At 37.7% G+C, this 21,204-nt stretch overlaps 1 protein-coding gene across 3 annotated transcripts in view; it reads right to left on the reverse strand.

Annotated features, from left to right (window-relative positions):
• Positions 1–21,204, reverse strand: part of LOC120982713 (zinc finger protein OZF-like) — a 57,081-nt gene that overhangs the window by 30,687 nt on the left and 5,190 nt on the right. For all 3 annotated transcript variants that reach the window (XM_040412974.1, XM_040412972.1, XM_040412973.1), the window contains 2 exons: positions 15,577–15,738; positions 15,385–15,499 (listed from right to left, as the gene is read on the reverse strand). In XM_040412974.1, coding sequence (XP_040268908.1) covers positions 15,385–15,499; positions 15,577–15,738 — 277 coding nt within the window. The remainder of the gene's footprint in view (positions 1–15,384; positions 15,500–15,576; positions 15,739–21,204) is intronic.

Consider the following 21,204-nt stretch of genomic DNA (forward strand, 5'->3'; position numbering starts at 1 on the left):
AGAGGACAGTATACTGTATATATACTACAGAGGACAGTATACTGTATATATATACACACTACAGAGGACAATATACTGTATATATACTACAGAGGACAGTATACTGTATATATACTACAGAGGACAGTATACTGTATATATACACTACAGAGGACAGTATACTGAATATATACTACAGAGGACTGTATACTGTATATACACTACAGAGGACAGTATACAGTATATATACTACAGAGGACAGTATACTGTATATATACACTACAGAGGACAGTATACTGTATATACACTACAGAGTACAGTATACTGTATATATACTACAGAGGACAGTATACTGTATATACACTTCAGAGGACAGTATACTGTGTATATATACTACAGTGGACAGTATACTGTATATATACTACAGAGGACAGTACACTGTATATATATACTACAGAGGACAGTATACTGTATATATACTACAGAGGACAGTATTCTGCATATATACACTACAGAGGACAGTATACTGTATATATACTACAGAGGACAGTATACTGTATATATACTACAGAGGACAGTATACTGTATATACACTACAGAGGACAGTATACTGTATATATACACTACAGAGGACAGTATACTGTATATATATATATATATACTACAGAGGACAGAATACTGTATATATATAGTACAGAGGACAGTATACTGTATATATACACTACAGAGGACAGTATACTGTATATACACTACAGAGGACAGTATACTGTATATATATACTACAGAGGACAGTATACTGTATATATACTACAGAGGACAGTATACTGTATATATACTACAGAGGACAGTATACTGTATATATACTACAGAGGACAGTATACTGTATATATATATATATACTACAGAGGACAGTATACTGTATATATATATATACTACAGAGGACAGTATACTGTATATATATATATATACTACAGAGGACAGTATACTGTATATATACACTACAGAGGACAGTATACTGTATATATATATATACTACAGAGGACAGTATACTGTATATATATACTACAGAGGACAGTATACTGTATATATACTACAGAGGACAGTATACTGTATATATACTACAGAGGACAGTATACTGTATATATACTACAGAGGACAGTATACTGTATATATACTACAGAAGACAGTATACTGTATATATATATATATATATATATATACTACAGAGGACAGTATACTGTATATATACTACAGAGGACAGTATACTGTATATATACACTACAGAGGACAGTATACTGTATATACACTACAGAGGACAGTATACTGTATATATATACACTACAGAGGACAGTATACTGTATATATACTACAGAGGACAGTATACTGTATATATACTACAGAGGACAGTATACTGTATATACACTACAGAGGACAGTATACTGTATATACACTACAGAGGACAGTATACTGTATATATATATACTACAGAGGACAGTATACTGTATATATACTACAGAGGGCAGTATACTGTATATATACACTACAGAGGACAGTATACTGTATATATATACTACATAGGACAGTATACTGTATATATACACTACAGAGGACAGTATACTGTATATATACACTACAGAGGACAGTATACTGTATGTATACTACAGAGGACAGTATACTGTATATATATACTACAGAGGACAGTATACTGTATATATACTACAGAGGACAGTACACTGTATATATACTACAGAGGACAGTATACTGTATATATACTACAGAGGACAGTATACTGTATATATATATATTACAGAGGACAGTATACTGTATATACTACAGAGGACAGTATACTGTATATATATATATACTACAGAGGACAGTATACTGTATATATACTACAGAGGACAGTATACTGTATATACTACAGAGGACAGTATACTGTATATACTACAGAGGACAGTATACTGTATATATACTACAGAGGACAGTATACTGTATATACTACAGAGGACAGTATACTGTATATACTACAGAGGACAGTATACTGTATATATATATTACAGAGGACAGTATACTGTATATATACTACAGAGGACAGTATACTGTATATATACTACAGAGGACAGTATACTGTATATATACTACAGAGGACAGTATACTGTATATATATACTACAGAGGACAGTATACTGTATATATACTACAGAGGACAGTATACTGTATATATACTACAGAGGACAGTATACTGTATATACACTACAGAGGACAGTATACTGTATATATACTACAGAGGACAGTATACTGTATATATATACTACAGAGGACAGTATACTGTATATATACTACAGAGGATAGTATACTGTATATACACTACAGAGGACAGTATACTGTATATACACTACAGAGGACAGTATACTGTATATATATATATATATATATATACTACAGAGGACAGTATACTGTATATATACTACAGAGGACAGTATACTGTATATATACTACAGAGGACAGTATACTGTATATATATACACTACAGAGGACAATATACTGTATATATACTACAGAGGACAGTATACTGTATATATACTACAGAGGACAGTATACTGTATATATACTACAGAGGACAGTATACTGTATATATACACTACAGAGGACAGTATACTGAATATATACTACAGAGGACTGTATACTGTATATACACTACAGAGGACAGTATACAGTATATATACTACAGAGGACAGTATACTGTATATATACACTACAGAGGACAGTATACTGTATATACACTACAGAGTACAGTATACTGTATATATACTACAGAGGACAGTATACTGTATATACACTTCAGAGGACAGTATACTGTGTATATATACTACAGAGGACAGTACACTGTATATATATATACTACAGAGGACAGTATACTGTATATATACTACAGAGGACAGTATTCTGCATATATACACTACAGAGGACAGTATACTGTATATATACTACAGAGGACAGTATACTGTATATACACTACAGAGGACAGTATACTGTATATATACACTACAGAGGACAGTATACTGTATATATATATATATATATATACTACAGAGGACAGAATACTGTATATATATAGTACAGAGGACAGTATACTGTATATATACACTACAGAGGACAGTATACTGTATATACACTACAGAGGACAGTATACTGTATATATATACTACAGAGGACAGTATACTGTATATATACTACAGAGGACAGTATACTGTATATATACTACAGAGGACAGTATACTGTATATATACTACAGAGGACAGTATACTATATATATACTACAGAGGACAGTATACTGTATATATACACTACAGAGGACAGTGTACTGTATATATACTACAGAGGACAGTATACTGTATATATACTACAGAGGACAGTATACTGTATATATACTACAGAGGACAGTATACTGTATATATATATATACTACAGAGGACAGTATACTGTATATATATATATATATACTACAGAGGACAGTATACTGTATATATATATATATATATACTACAGAGGACAGTATACTGTATATATATATACACTACAGAGGACAGTATACTGTATATATATATACTACAGAGGACAGTATACTGTATATATACTACAGAGGACAGTATACTGTATATATACTACAGAGGACAGTATACTGTATATATACTACAGAGGACAGTATACTGTATATATATACTACAGAGGACAGTATACTGTATATATACTACAGAAGACAGTATACTGTATATATATATATATACTACAGAGGACAGTATACTGTATATATACTACAGAGGGCAGTATACTGTATATACACTACAGAGGACAGTATACTGTATATATATACACTACAGAGGACAGTATACTGTATATATACTACAGAGGACAGTATACTGTAAATACACTACAGAGGGCAGTATACTGTATATACACTACAGAGGACAGTATACTGTATATACACTACAGAGGACAGTATACTGTATATAAACTACAGAGGACAGTATACTGTATATATACTACAGAGGACAGTATACTGTATATATATACTACAGAGGACAGTATACTGTATATATATATACTACAGAGGACAGTATACTGTGTATATATACTACAGAGGACAGTATACTGTATATATACTACAGAGGACAGTATACTGTATATATACTACAGAGGACAGTATACTGTATATATATATTACAGAGGACAGTATACTGTATATACTACAGAGGACAGTATACTGTATATATATATATATACTACAGAGGACAGTATACTGTATATATACTACAGAGGACAGTATACTGTATATACTACAGAGGACAGTATACTGTTTATATACTACAGAGGACAGTATACTGTATATACTACAGAGGACAGTATACTGTATATATATATTACAGAGGACAGTATACTGTATATATACTACAGAGGACAGTATACTGTATATATACTACAGAGGACAGTATACTGTATATATATACTACAGAGGACAGTATACTGTATATATACTACAGAGGACAGTATACTGTATATATACTACAGAGGACAGTATACTGTATATATATACTACAGAGGACAGTATACTGTATATATACTACAGAGGACAGTATACTGTATATATACTACAGAGGACAGTATACTGTATATATACTACAGAGGACAGTATACTGTATATACACTACAGAGGACAGTATACTGTATATATATATATAATACAGAGGACAGTGTACTGTATATATATACTACAGAGGACAGTATACTGTATATACACTACAGAGGACAGTATACTGTATATATATATATACACACACTACAGAGGACAGTATACTGTATATATACACACACTACAGAGGACAGTATACTGTATATATACTACAGAGGACAGTATACTGTACATATACTACAGAGGACAGTATACTGTATATATACTACAGAGGACAGTATACTGTATATATATACTACAGAGGACAGTATACTGTATATATACTACAGAGGACAGTATACTGTATATATACTACAGAGGACAGTATACTGTATATATACTACAGAGGACAGTATACTGTATATATATACTACAGAGGACAGTATACTGTATATATACACTACAGAGGACAGTATACTGTATATATACACTACAGAGGACAGTATACTGTATATATATATATATAATACAGAGGACAGTGTACTGTATATATATACTACAGAGGACAGTATACTGTATATACACTACAGAGGACAGTATACTGTATATATATATATATACACTACAGAGGACAGTATACTGTATATATACTACAGAGGACAGTATACTGTGTATATACTACAGAGGACAGTATACTGTATATATACTACAGAGGACAGTATACTGTATATACACTACAGAGGACAGTATACTGTATATATACTACAGAGGACAGCATACTGTATATATACTACAGAGGACAGCATACTGTATATATACTACAGAGGACAGTATACTATATATATACACTACAGAGGACAGTATACTGTATATATACTACAGAGGACAGTATACTGTATATATACTACAGAGGACAGTATACTGTATATATACACTACAGAGGACAGTATACTGTATATATACACTACAGAGGACAGTATACTGAATATATACTACAGAGGACTGTATACTGTATATACACTACAGAGGACAGTATACAGTATATATACTACAGAGGACAGTATACTGTATATATACACTACAGAGGACAGTATACTGTATATACACTACAGAGTACAGTATACTGTATATATACACTACAGAGGACAGTATACTGTATATACACTTCAGAGGACAGTATACTGTGTATATATACTACAGTGGACAGTATACTGTATATATACTACAGAGGACAGTACACTGTATATATATACTACAGAGGACAGTATACCGTATATATACTACAGAGGACAGTATTCTGCATATATACACTACAGAGGACAGTATACTGTATATATACTACAGAGGACAGTATACTGTATATATACTACAGAGGACAGTATACTGTATATATACTACAGAGGACAGTATACTGTGTATATATACTACAGAGGACAGTATACTGTATATATACACTACAGAGGACAGTATACTGTATATATACACTACAGAGGACAGTATACTGTATATATACTACAGAGGACAGTACACTGTATATATACTACAGAGGACAGTATACTGTATATATACACACACTACAGAGGACAGTATACTGTATATATACTACAGAGGACAGTATTCTGCATATATACACTACAGAGGACAGTATACTGTATATATACTACAGAGGACAGTATACTGTATATATACTACAGAGGACAGTATACTGTATATACACTACAGAGGACAGTATACTGTATATATACACTACAGAGGACAGTATACTGTATATATATATATATATATACTACAGAGGACAGAATACTGTATATATATAGTACAGAGGACAGTATACTGTATATATACACTACAGAGGACAGTATACTGTATATACACTACAGAGGACAGTATACTGTATATATATACTACAGAGGACAGTATACTGTATATATACTACAGAGGACAGTATACTGTATATATACTACAGAGGACAGTATACTGTATATATACTACAGAGGACAGTATACTGTATATATATATACTACAGAGGACAGTATACTGTATATATATATATACTACAGAGGACAGTATACTGTATATATATATATATACTACAGAGGACAGTATACTGTATATATATACACTACAGAGGACAGTATACTGTATATATATATACTACAGAGGACAGTATACTGTATATATATACTACAGAGGACAGTATACTGTATATATACTACAGAGGACAGTATACTGTATATATACTACAGAGGACAGTATACTGTATATATATACTACAGAGGACAGTATACTGTATATATACTACAGAAGACAGTATACTGTATATATATATATATATATATATATACACTACAGAGGACAGTATACTGTATATATACTACAGAGGACAGTATACTGTATATATACACTACAGAGGACAGTATACTGTATATACACTACAGAGGACAGTATACTGTATATATACTACAGAGGACAGTATACTGTATATATACTACAGAGGACAGTATACTGTATATATATACTACAGAGGACAGTATACTGTATATATACTACAGAAGACAGTATACTGTATATATATATATATACTACAGAGGACAGTATACTGTATATATACTACAGAGGACAGTATACTGTATATATACACTACAGAGGACAGTATACTGTATATACACTACAGAGGACAGTATACTGTATATATACTACAGAGGACAGTATACTGTATATATACTACAGAGGACAATATACTGTATATATATACTACAGAGGACAGTATACTGTATATATACTACAGAAGACAGTATACTGTATATATATATATATATATACTACAGAGGACAGTATACTGTATATATACTACAGAGGACAGTATACTGTATATATACACTACAGAGGACAGTATACTGTATATACACTACAGAGGACAGTATACTGTATATATATACACTACAGAGGACAGTATACTGTATATACTACAGAGGACAGTATACTGTATATATACTACAGAGGACAGTATACTGTATATACTACAGAGGACAGTATACTGTATATATATATTACAGAGGACAGTATACTGTATATATACTACAGAGGACAGTATACTGTATATATACTACAGAGGACAGTATACTGTATATATATACTACAGAGGACAGTATACTGTATATATACTACAGAGGACAGTATACTGTATATATACTACAGAGGACAGTATACTGTATATATATACTACAGAGGACAGTATACTGTATATATACTACAGAGGACAGTATACTGTATATACACTACAGAGGACAGTATACTGTATATATATATATAATACAGAGGACAGTGTACTGTATATATATACTACAGAGGACAGTATACTGTATATACACTACAGAGGACAGTATACTGTATATATATATATACACTACAGAGGACAGTATACTGTATATATACACACACTACAGAGGACAGTATACTGTATATATACTACAGAGGACAGTATACTGTACATATACTACAGAGGACAGTATACTGTATATATACTACAGAGGACAGTATACTGTATATATATACTACAGAGGACAGTATACTGTATATATACTACAGAGGACAGTATACTGTATATATACTACAGAGGACAGTATACTGTATATATACTACAGAGGACAGTATACTGTATATATATACTACAGAGGACAGTATACTGTATATATACACTACAGAGGACAGTATACTGTATATATACACTACAGAGGACAGTATACTGTATATATATATATAATACAGAGGACAGTGTACTGTATATATATACTACAGAGGACAGTATACTGTATATACACTACAGAGGACAGTATACTGTATATATATATATATATATACACTACAGAGGACAGTATACTGTATATATATACTACAGAGGACAGTATACTGTGTATATACTACAGAGGACAGTATACTGTATATATACTACAGAGGACAGTATACTGTATATACACTACAGAGGACAGTATACTGTATATACACTACAGAGGACAGTATACTGTATATATACTACAGAGGACAGCATACTGTATATATACTACAGAGGACAGCATACTGTATATATACTACAGAGGACAGTATACTATATATATACACTACAGAGGACAGTATACTGTATATATACTACAGAGGACAGTATACTGTATATATACACTACAGAGGACAGTATACTGTATATATACACTACAGAGGACAGTATACTGAATATATACTACAGAGGACTGTATACTGTATATACACTACAGAGGACAGTATACAGTATATATACTACAGAGGACAGTATACTGTATATATACACTACAGAGGACAGTATACTGTATATACACTACAGAGTACAGTATACTGTATATATACACTACAGAGGACAGTATACTGTATATACACTTCAGAGGACAGTATACTGTGTATATATACTACAGTGGACAGTATACTGTGTATATATACTACAGTGGACAGTATACTGTATATATACTACAGAGGACAGTACACTGTATATATATACTACAGAGGACAGTATACCGTATATATACTACAGAGGACAGTATTCTGCATATATACACTACAGAGGACAGTATACTGTATATATACTACAGAGGACAGTATACTGTATATATACTACAGAGGACAGTATACTGTGTATATATACTACAGAGGACAGTATACTGTATATATACACTACAGAGGACAGTATACTGTATATATACACTACAGAGGACAGTATACTGTATATATACTACAGAGGACAGTACACTGTATATATACTACAGAGGACAGTATACTGTATATATACACACACTACAGAGGACAGTATACTGTATATATACTACAGAGGACAGCATTCTGCATATATACACTACAGAGGACAGTATACTGTATATATACTACAGAGGACAGTATACTGTATATATACTACAGAGGACAGTATACTGTATATACACTACAGAGGACAGTATACTGTATATATACACTACAGAGGACAGTATACTGTATATATATATATATACTACAGAGGACAGAATACTGTATATATATAGTACAGAGGACAGTATACTGTATATATACACTACAGAGGACAGTATACTGTATATACACTACAGAGGACAGTATACTGTATATATATACTACAGAGGACAGTATACTGTATATATACTACAGAGGACAGTATACTGTATATATACTACAGAGGACAGTATACTGTATATATACTACAGAGGACAGTATACTGTATATATATATATATACTACAGAGGACAGTATACTGTATATATATATATATACTACAGAGGACAGTATACTGTATATATATATATACTACAGAGGACAGTATACTGTATATATATATATATACTACAGAGGACAGTATACTGTATATATATACACTACAGAGGACAGTATACTGTATATATATATACTACAGAGGACAGTATACTGTATATATATACTACAGAGGACAGTATACTGTATATATACTACAGAGGACAGTATACTGTATATATATACTACAGAGGACAGTATACTGTATATATACTACAGAAGACAGTATACTGTATATATATATATATACTACAGAGGACAGTATACTGTATATATACTACAGAGGACAGTATACTGTATATATACACTACAGAGGACAGTATACTGTATATACACTACAGAGGACAGTATACTGTATATATATACACTACAGAGGACAGTATACTGTATATATACTACAGAGGACAGTATACTGTATATATACTACAGAGGACAGTATACTGTATATACACTACAGAGGGCAGTATACTGTATATACACTACAGAGGACAGTATACTGTATATACACTACAGAGGACAGTATACTGTATATACACTACAGAGGACAGTATACTGTATATAAACTACAGAGGACAGTATACTGTATATATACTACAGAGGACAGTATACTGTATATATATATACTACAGAGGACAGTATACTGTATATATATACTACAGAGGACAGTATACTGTATATATATATACTACAGAGGACAGTATACTGTGTATATATACTACAGAGGACAGTATACTGTATATATACTACAGAGGACAGTATACTGTATATATACTACAGAGGACAGTATACTGTATATATATATTACAGAGGACAGTATACTGTATATACTACAGAGGACAGTATACTGTATATATATATATACTACAGAGGACAGTATACTGTATATATACTACAGAGGACAGTATACTGTATATACTACAGAGGACAGTATACTGTATATATACTACAGAGGACAGTATACTGTATATACTACAGAGGACAGTATACTGTATATATATATTACAGAGGACAGTATACTGTATATATACTACAGAGGACAGTATACTGTATATATACTACAGAGGACAGTATACTGTATATATATACTACAGAGGACAGTATACTGTATATATACTACAGAGGACAGTATACTGTATATATACTACAGAGGACAGTATACTGTATATATATACTACAGAGGACAGTATACTGTATATATACTACAGAGGACAGTATACTGTATATGTATATATAATACAGAGGACAGTATACTGTATATATATACTACAGAGGACAGTATACTGTATATACACTACAGAGGACAGTATACTGTATATATATATATACACTACAGAGGACAGTATACTGTATATATACACACACTACAGAGGACAGTATACTGTATATATACTACAGAGGACAGTATACTGTACATATACTACAGAGGACAGTATACTGTATATATACTACAGAGGACAGTATACTGTATATATATACTACAGAGGACAGTATACTGTATATATACTACAGAGGACAGTATACTGTATATATACTACAGAGGACAGTATACTGTATATATACTACAGAGGACAGTATACTGTATATATATATACTACAGAGGACAGTATACTGTATATATACACTACAGAGGACAGTATACTGTATATATACACTACAGAGGACAGTATACTGTATATATATATATAATACAGAGGACAGTGTACTGTATATATATACTACAGAGGACAGTATACTGTATATACACTACAGAGGACAGTATACTGTATATATATATATATACACTACAGAGGACAGTATACTGTATATATACTACAGAGGACAGTATACTGTATATATACTACAGAGGACAGTATACTGTATATACACTACAGAGGACAGTATACTGTATATATACTACAGAGGACAGCATACTGTATATATATACTACAGAGGACAGCATACTGTATATATACTACAGAGGACAGTATACTATATATATACACTACAGAGGACAGTATACTGTATATATACTACAGAGGACAGTATACTGTATATATACTACAGAGGACAGTATACTGTATATATACACTACAGAGGACAGTATACTGTATATATACACTACAGAGGACAGTATACTGAATATATACTACAGAGGACTGTATACTGTATATACACTACAGAGGACAGTATACAGTATATATACTACAGAGGACAGTATACTGTATATATACACTACAGAGGACAGTATACTGTATATACACTACAGAGTACAGTATACTGTATATATACACTACAGAGGACAGTATACTGTATATACACTTCAGAGGACAGTATACTGTGTATATATACTACAGTGGACAGTATACTGTATATATACTACAGAGGACAGTACACTGTATATATATACTACAGAGGACAGTATACTGTATATATACTACAGAGGACAGTATTCTGCATATATACACTACAGAGGACAGTATACTGTATATATACTACAGAGGACAGTATACTGTATATATACTACAGAGGACAGTATACTGTATATATACACTACAGAGGACAGTATACTGTATATATACTACAGAGGACAGTACACTGTATATATACTACAGAGGACAGTATACTGTATATATACACACACTACAGAGGACAGTATACTGTATATATACTACAGAGGACAGTATACTGTACATATACTACAGAGGACAGTATACTGTATATATACTACAGAGGACAGTATACTGTATATATATACTACAGAGGACAGTATACTGTATATATACTACAGAGGACAGTATACTGTATATATACTACAGAGGACAGTATACTGTATATATATACTACAGAGGACAGTATACTGTATATATACACTACAGAGGACAGTATACTGTATATATATATATAATACAGAGGACAGTGTACTGTATATATATACTACAGAGGACAGTATACTGTATATACACTACAGAGGACAGTATACTGTATATATATATATACACTACAGAGGACAGTATACTGTATATATACTACAGAGGACAGTATACTGTGTATATACTACAGAGGACAGTATACTGTATATATACTACAGAGGACAGTATACTGTATATACACTACAGAGGACAGTATACTGTATATATACTACAGAGGACAGCATACTGTATATATACTACAGAGGACAGCATACTGTATATATACTACAGAGGACAGTATACTATATATATATATATATACACTACAGAGGACAGTATACTGTGTATATACTACAGAGGACAGTATACTGTATATATACTACAGAGGACAGTATGCTGTATATATACACTACAGAGGACAGTATACTGTATATATATACACTACAGAGGACAGTATACTGTATATATACACACTACAGAGGACAGTATACTGTATATATACTACAGAGGACAGTATACTGTATATATACTACAGAGGACAGTATACTGTATATATACTACAGAGGACAGCATACTGTATATATACTACAGAGGACAGTATACTATATATATATATATACACTACAGAGGACAGTATACTGTATATATATATATACACTACAGAGGACAGTATACTGTATATATACTACAGAGGACAGTATACTGTGTATATACTACAGAGGACAGTATACTGTATATATACTACAGAGGACAGTATACTGTATATACACTACAGAGGACAGTATACTGTATATATACTACAGAGGACAGCATACTGTATATATACTACAGAGGACAGCATACTGTATATATACTACAGAGGACAGTATACTATATATATATATATATACACTACAGAGGACAGTATACTGTGTATATACTACAGAGGACAGTATACTGTATATATACTACAGAGGACAGTATGCTGTATATATACACTACAGAGGACAGTATACTGTATATATATACACTACAGAGGACAGTATACTGTATATATACACACTACAGAGGACAGTATACTGTATATATACTACAGAGGACAGTATACTGTGTATATACTACAGAGGACAGTATACTGTATATATACTACAGAGGACAGTATGCTGTATATATATACACTACAGAAGACAGTATGCTATATTTCCCTTACGTCCTAACCAGCAGCACATGTGGGGTTTATCCACCCCAGTGAAACTGGTAGGACAGACGGAATATTTAATGAAGTAAAGTAATCCTATAAATCCACGCCCCCATTACCTCACTATAAGAGGCCAAACCCCCCATACATCAGTGTGGTTTTTTCTGTCCTTTGGGACTGCAGGACAGACGGGGGCAGCCATTTGGCTGCCGTACTCTTAGATTACAGGCTAACCTTGTGTTTTTCTTTTAGGGTTGCAGCTTATCTGATGGAAGCTGGTACTGCCGTGCGGCGTGGTGGCGGCAGGCAAGCTCCTGTCCTAGGCACGGAGCTCCTGTATTCAGCTTCCTGTCGGGTGATTTCCTAATCACCTGCGGGAGCTAGTGCTTCGGCGCCCTCTGGTGGTTTGTGAGTGAACAACAATGATTAAAAGTTTGAAAACCAGCCGGTTCATCAAATGAAAGTCTTCTCCGGTCACTGTGTCGATGTGTTATCACTGTACGGAGTGTTCATGCGGTCCCTGTACGGAGGCGTCATGCGGTCCCTGTACGGAGGAGCCTTCCGGTCCCTGTACGGATCCGGTTCCTGTACAGAGGCGTCATCCGGTCCCTGTACAGAGGCGTCATCCGGTGCCTGTACGGAGGCGTCATCCGGTCCCTGTACGGAGGCGTCATCCGGTCCCTGTACGGAGGCGTCATCCGGTCCCTGTACGGAGGCGTCATCCGGTCCCTGTACGGAGGCGTCATCCGGTCCCTGTACGGAGGCGTCATCCGGTCCCTGTACGGAGGCGTCATCCGGTCCCTGTACGGAGGCGTCATCCGGTCCCTGTACGGAGGCGTCATCCGGTCCCTGTACGGAGGCGTCATCCGGTCCCTGTACGGAGGCGTCATCCGGTCCCTGTACGGAGGCGTCATCCGGTCCCTGTACGGAGGCGTCATCCGGTCCCTGTACGGAGGCGTCATCCGGTCCCTGTACGGAGGCGTCATCCGGTCCCTGTACGGAGGCGTCATCCGGTCCCTGTACGGAGGCGTCATCCGGTCCCTGTACGGAGGCGTCATCCGGTCCCTGTACGGAGGCGTCATCCGGTCCCTGTACGGAGGCGTCTTCCGGTCCCTGTACGGTACACCACACAAGTCTTGGGGCGCATGGTCCACACCACTGAACAGTAATAGTAACGGCAAGTTCTTACCACTGAACATTTATGAATCATGAATCACGATTGATTGAGCGCCAATCGTTGTCTGATGGGGGCGCCAGCGGGCCTATGTACCGCTCAATGTGACCAGAAACATGAAATGAGGAGCCGAGGGCAGGTAACGAAGGCTAATAACTACCTGGTGATGTGGTGGCCTCCACAATGACGTCCTCATACAGATCTCGGTGTCCTTCTACGTACTCCCACTCCTCCATGGAGAAATACACCGCCACATCCTGACACCGCACTGGAACCTGACAACAGAAGGAGACGGTCATCACCCAGACCCCCCAGTGCTGTCACTACTTCCCAGCATTCCCCACCAGTTCACCTCTCCGCTCAGCAGCTGAAGGATCCTGTGGGTGAGCTCTAGGATCTCCTGCCCATGTATCAGGGGGTGAGGCTCTGTAATCGGGCTCCATACTTCTGACACACACGGACGGCGGGTGGGGGTCACACCGTTACCAAAGGTTTTCTTCTCCACCCCGTAGTCCTGAATATAAAGAGAAAGATGCTGATAAATATCAGGAATCCCAGAATATCTCCCCTCCGCTAGACTCCTGCCTGTAACCAGTTGTGATCCTGATGGCTCTGTGTGTAGTCAGAGCCAGAGGCTCCCTGACTGCGCAGGCGCAACCCGTGTACATTACATGTCTAATTACACCGGGGAGAGGAGCGTGGCAGGGACACTGTCATTATCAGTGCGATAGTTGTAAGCCACATGAAGGGGGCACGTTAAAAAAATTATTAAAGGATAACCCCTTTAAAGAAGCACCCTGGTAAAAACAGGTTATTATCCGAGAATAATGCTAGTGTGTACACCTGCTTCAGTTTACCTGCCATTTATGGGTTGCCCGACTAGGGTCTACATTTCCCATCATAAGTTGGAAGACAGAGGGGCGAAGTCTCATCCCACTAAGCACAGCAGTAAAAGATCAGTGACACAGAATGTCTGCCTCATCACACTGCAGAGTCTCAGTGTATCCTAGGGGATGCAGCTTCATCCCGTCGTCCTCATCTCAAAGGAATACACTGAAGATTCTGCACACAGCACTCACAGATACCCAAGACAGAGTGAGACGTGGAGAGAACATCATATATGATACAATGCAGATTCTGCACACAGCACTCCCTGATCTCTAAGACAGTGCGAGTCACGGAAGAGCAGCGAGAGGCTGCATTTCATATGATACAATGCAGATTCTGCACACAGCACTCACAGATACCCAAGACAGAGTGAGACGTGGAGAGAACATCATATATGATACAATGCAGATTCTGCACACAGCACTCCCTGATCTCTAAGACAGTGCAAGTCACGGAAGAACAGCGAAAAGCTGCATTTCATATGATACAATGCAGATTCTGCACACAGCACTCACAGATACCCAAGACAGTGCGAGTCACGGAAGAGCAGCGAGAAGCTGCATTTCATATGCTACACTGAAGATTGCTGTGTGCAGACTCACAAATACCCAAGACATATATGATACAATGCAGATTCTGCACACAGCACTCACAGATACCCAAGACAGAGTGAGACGTGGAGAAAACATCATATATGATACAATGCAGATTCTGCACACAGCACTCACAGATACCCAAGACAGAGTCAGACGTGGAGAGAACATCATATGTAATACAATGCAGATTCTGCACACAGCATTCCCTGGTCTCTAAGACAGTGCGAGTCACGGAAGAGCAGCGAGAAGCTGCATTTCATATGATACAATGCAGATTCTGCACACAGCACTCACAGATACCCAAGACAGAGTGAGACGCGAAGAGAACATCATCATATACGATACAATGCAGATTCTGCACACAGCACTCACAGATACCCAAGACAGTGCGAGTCACGGAAGAGCAGCGAGAAGCTGCATTTCATGTGCTACACTGAAGATTGCTGTGTGCAGACTCACAAATACCCAAGACAGAGTGAGACGCGAAGAGAACATCATATATGATACAATGCAGATTCTGCACACAGCACTCACAGATACCCAAGACAGAGTGAGACGTGGAGAGAACATCATATATGATACAATGCAGATTCTGCACACAGCTTTCCCTGATCTCTAAGACAGTGCGAGTCACGGAAGAGCAGCGAGAAGCTGCATTTCATATGCTACACTGAAGATTGCTGTGTGCAGACTCACAAATACCCAAGACAGAGTGAGACGCGAAGAGAACATCATATATGATACAATGCAGATTCTGCACACAGCACTCACAGATACCCAAGACAGAGTGAGACGTGGAGAGAACATCATATATGATACAATGCAGATTCTGCACACAGCACTCACAGATACCCAAGACAGAGTGAGACGCGAAGAGAACATCATATATGATACAATGCAGATTCTGCATACAGCACTCACAGATACCCAAGACAGAGTGAGACGCGGAGAGAACATCATATATGATACAATGCAGATTCTGCATACAGCACTCACAGATACCCAAGACAGTGCGAGTCACGGAAGAGCAGCGAGAAGCTGCATTTCATATGCTACACTGAAGATTGCTGTGTGCAGACTCACAAATACCCAAGACAGAGTGAGACGCGAAGAGAACATCATATATGATACAATGCAGATTCTGCACACAGCACTCACAGATACCCAAGACAGAGTGAGACGTGGAGAGAACATCATATATGATACAATGCAGATTCTGCATACAGCACTCACAGATACCCAAGACAGTGCGAGTCACGGAAGAGCAGCGAGAAGCTGCATTTCATATGCTACACTGAAGATTGCTGTGTGCAGACTCACAAATACCCAAGACAGAGTGAGACGCGAAGAGAACATCATATATGATACAATGCAGATTCTGCACACAGCACTCACAGATACCCAAGACAGAGTGAGACGCGGAGAGAACATCATATATGATACAATGCAGATTCTGCACACAGCATTCCCTGATCTCTAAGACAGTGCGAGTCACGGAAGAGCAGCGAGAGGCTACACTGAAGATTCTGCACACAGCACTCAATAATATCTTAGACAGTGCGAGTAAAGGGAGAGCAGTAATAAGCTCATATGATACAATGCAGATTCTGCACACAGTCTTATAGATCTAAAAAAAAGATTACATGATTACAGTCCGCTTCTTTAAGGGTAATATCAAAAACGGGTGGCTAGTGCATTACGTTCTGCACATCCCAAAAGCTTGCATGTGAATTCTAGACCGGACTAAAAAGTGACGTTGTCACAATCTATCGGCGCTCTATGAGCCGGACTGCTCTGGGCTCTATGGTCAAATGTGGCAGCTGATCCGCAAAATGGCCAGAGGGATACAAAACCCATCCCAGGATGGACGTCGCTCGGTTCAGGATTCCCATATTTACCTGTCACATGGAATATGCAGTCCTATCCATCGGCATCGGGGGTGGAGAAGCTAAACAACGTCAAGGATTTAAAGAGGACCTTTCACCTTCAAAAAAATTGTGAACTAAGTATGCTGCCATGGAGAGCGGCGCCCAGGGATCTCACTGCACTTACTATTGTCCCCGGGCGCCGCTCCGTTCTCCCGTTATGCCCTCCGGTATCTTCGCTCTGTAAGTTATAGTAGGCGGTGTCTGCCCTTGTCCTGTGGGCGTCTCCTTCTCCTAGGCTGCAGCGCTGGCCAATCGCAGCGCACAGCTCACAGCCTGGGAGGTTTTTTTCTCCCAGGCTGTGAGCTGTGCGCTGCGATTGGCCAGCACTACAGCCTAGGAGAAGGAGACGCCCACAGGACAAGGGCAGACACCGCCTACTATAACTTAGTAAGTGAAGATGCCGGAGGGCATAACGGGAGAACGGAGCGGCGCCCAGCGGTAATAGTAAGTGCAGTGAGATCCCTGGGCGCCGCTCTCCATGGCAGCATACTTAGTTCACAATGTTTTTCAAGGTGAAAGGTCCTCTTTAAAGGGGTGTCCCACATCGCCGGGAATTATAGAAGCAACACAACCTGTTCTCCTGAGCTGAGCAACAGAGGAAAGGACAGGAACAGCCGAGCACGGGCCCTGCTTGTATCCCTAAAGCCGCCACCCGAAGGGGCCGAGATGGGGCAGCCCCCGCAAAGCCTTTTCTACTCATATAAGGAAAGCTGTCAATCAAATCAAGAGAAATACTGCAAATTACCCTAAAACGCTTCCCAGCTCCTCCTGCTCTATAACACGTGGCCTGCAGATTACACAGTGACAGGTCCTCTGTATATAATCTGCTCAGCTCCTCCTGCTCTATAACACGCTGCCTGCAGATTACACGGTGACGGGTTCTCTTTATATATAATCTGCTCAGCTCCTCCTGCTCTATAACACGTGGCCTGCAGATTACACGGTGACAGGTTCTCTGTATATATAATCTGCTCAGCTCCTCCTGCTCTATAACACGTGGCCTGCAGATTACACAGTGACAGGTCCTCTGTATATAATCTGCTCAGCTCCTCCTGCTCTATAACACGTGGCCTGCAGATTACATGGTGAAAGGTTCTCTTTATATATAACTGCTCAGCTCCTCCTGCTCTATAACACACTGTCTGCAGATTACACGGTGACGAGTTCTCTTTATATATAATCTGCTCAGCTCCTCCTGCTCTATAACACGTGGCCTGCAGATTACATGGTGAAAGGTTCTCTTTATATATAACTGCTCAGCTCCTCCTGCTCTATAACACACTGTCTGCAGATTACACGGTGACAGGTTCTCTGTATATATAATCTGCTCAGCTCCTCCTGCTCTATAACACGCTGCCTGCAGATTACACGGTGACAGGTTCTCTGTATATATAATCTGCTCAGCTCCTCCTGCTCTATAACACACTGCCTGCAGATTACACGGTGACAGGTTCTCTGTATATATAATCTGCTCAGCTCCTCCTGCTCTATAACACGCTGCCTGCAGATTACACGGTGACAGGTTCTCTGTATATATAATCTGCTCAGCTCCTCCTGCTCTATAACACGCTGCCTGCAGATTACACGGTGACAGGTTCTCTTTATATATAATCTGCTCAGCTCCTCCTGCTCTATAACACGCTGCCTGCAGATTACATGGTGACAGGTTCTCTTTATATATAATCTGCTCAGCTCCTCCTGCTCTATAACACGCTGCCTGCAGATTACATGGTGACAGGTTCTCTTTATATGTAATCTGCTCAGCTCCTCCTGCTCTATAACACACTGCCTGCAGATTACATGGTGACAAGTTCTCTTTATATGTAATCTGCTCAGCTCCTCCTGCTCTATAACACACTGCCTGCAGATTACATGGTGACAGGTCCTCTTTATATATAATCTGCTCAGCTCCTCCTGCTCTATAACACGTGGCCTGCAGATTACACGGTGACAGGTTCTCTGTATATATAACTGCTCAGCTCCTCCTGCTCTATACCACGCTGCCTGCAGATTACACGGTGACAGGTTCTCTGTATATATAATCTGCTCAGCTCCTCCTGCTCTATAACACACTGCCTGCAGATTACACGGTGACAGGTTCTCTGTATATATAATCTGCTCAGCTCCTCCTGCTCTATAACACACTGCCTGCAGATTATACAGTGACAGGTTCTCTGTATATATATTCTGCTCAGCTCCTCCTGCTCTATAACACGCTGCCTGCAGATTACATGGTGACAGGTTCTCTTTATATATAATCTGCTCAGCTCCTCCTGCTCTATAACAAGCTGCCTGCAGATTACATGGTGACAGGTTCTCTGTATATATAATCTGCTCAGCTCCTCCTGCTCTATAACACGCTGCCTGCAGATTACATGGTGACAGGTTCTCTGTATATATAATCTGCTCAGCTCCTCCTGCTTTATAACACGCTGCCTGCAGCAGATTACATGGTGACAGGTTCTCCATATATATAATCTGCTCAGATCCTCCTGCTCTATAACGCGCTGCCTGCAGATTACACGGTGACCGGTTCTCTGTATATATAATCTGCTCAGATCCTCCTGC

This window comes from Bufo bufo, assembly GCF_905171765.1.
Source record: "Bufo bufo chromosome 1 unlocalized genomic scaffold, aBufBuf1.1 SUPER_1_unloc_4, whole genome shotgun sequence".
NCBI lineage: Eukaryota > Metazoa > Chordata > Amphibia > Anura > Bufonidae > Bufo > Bufo bufo.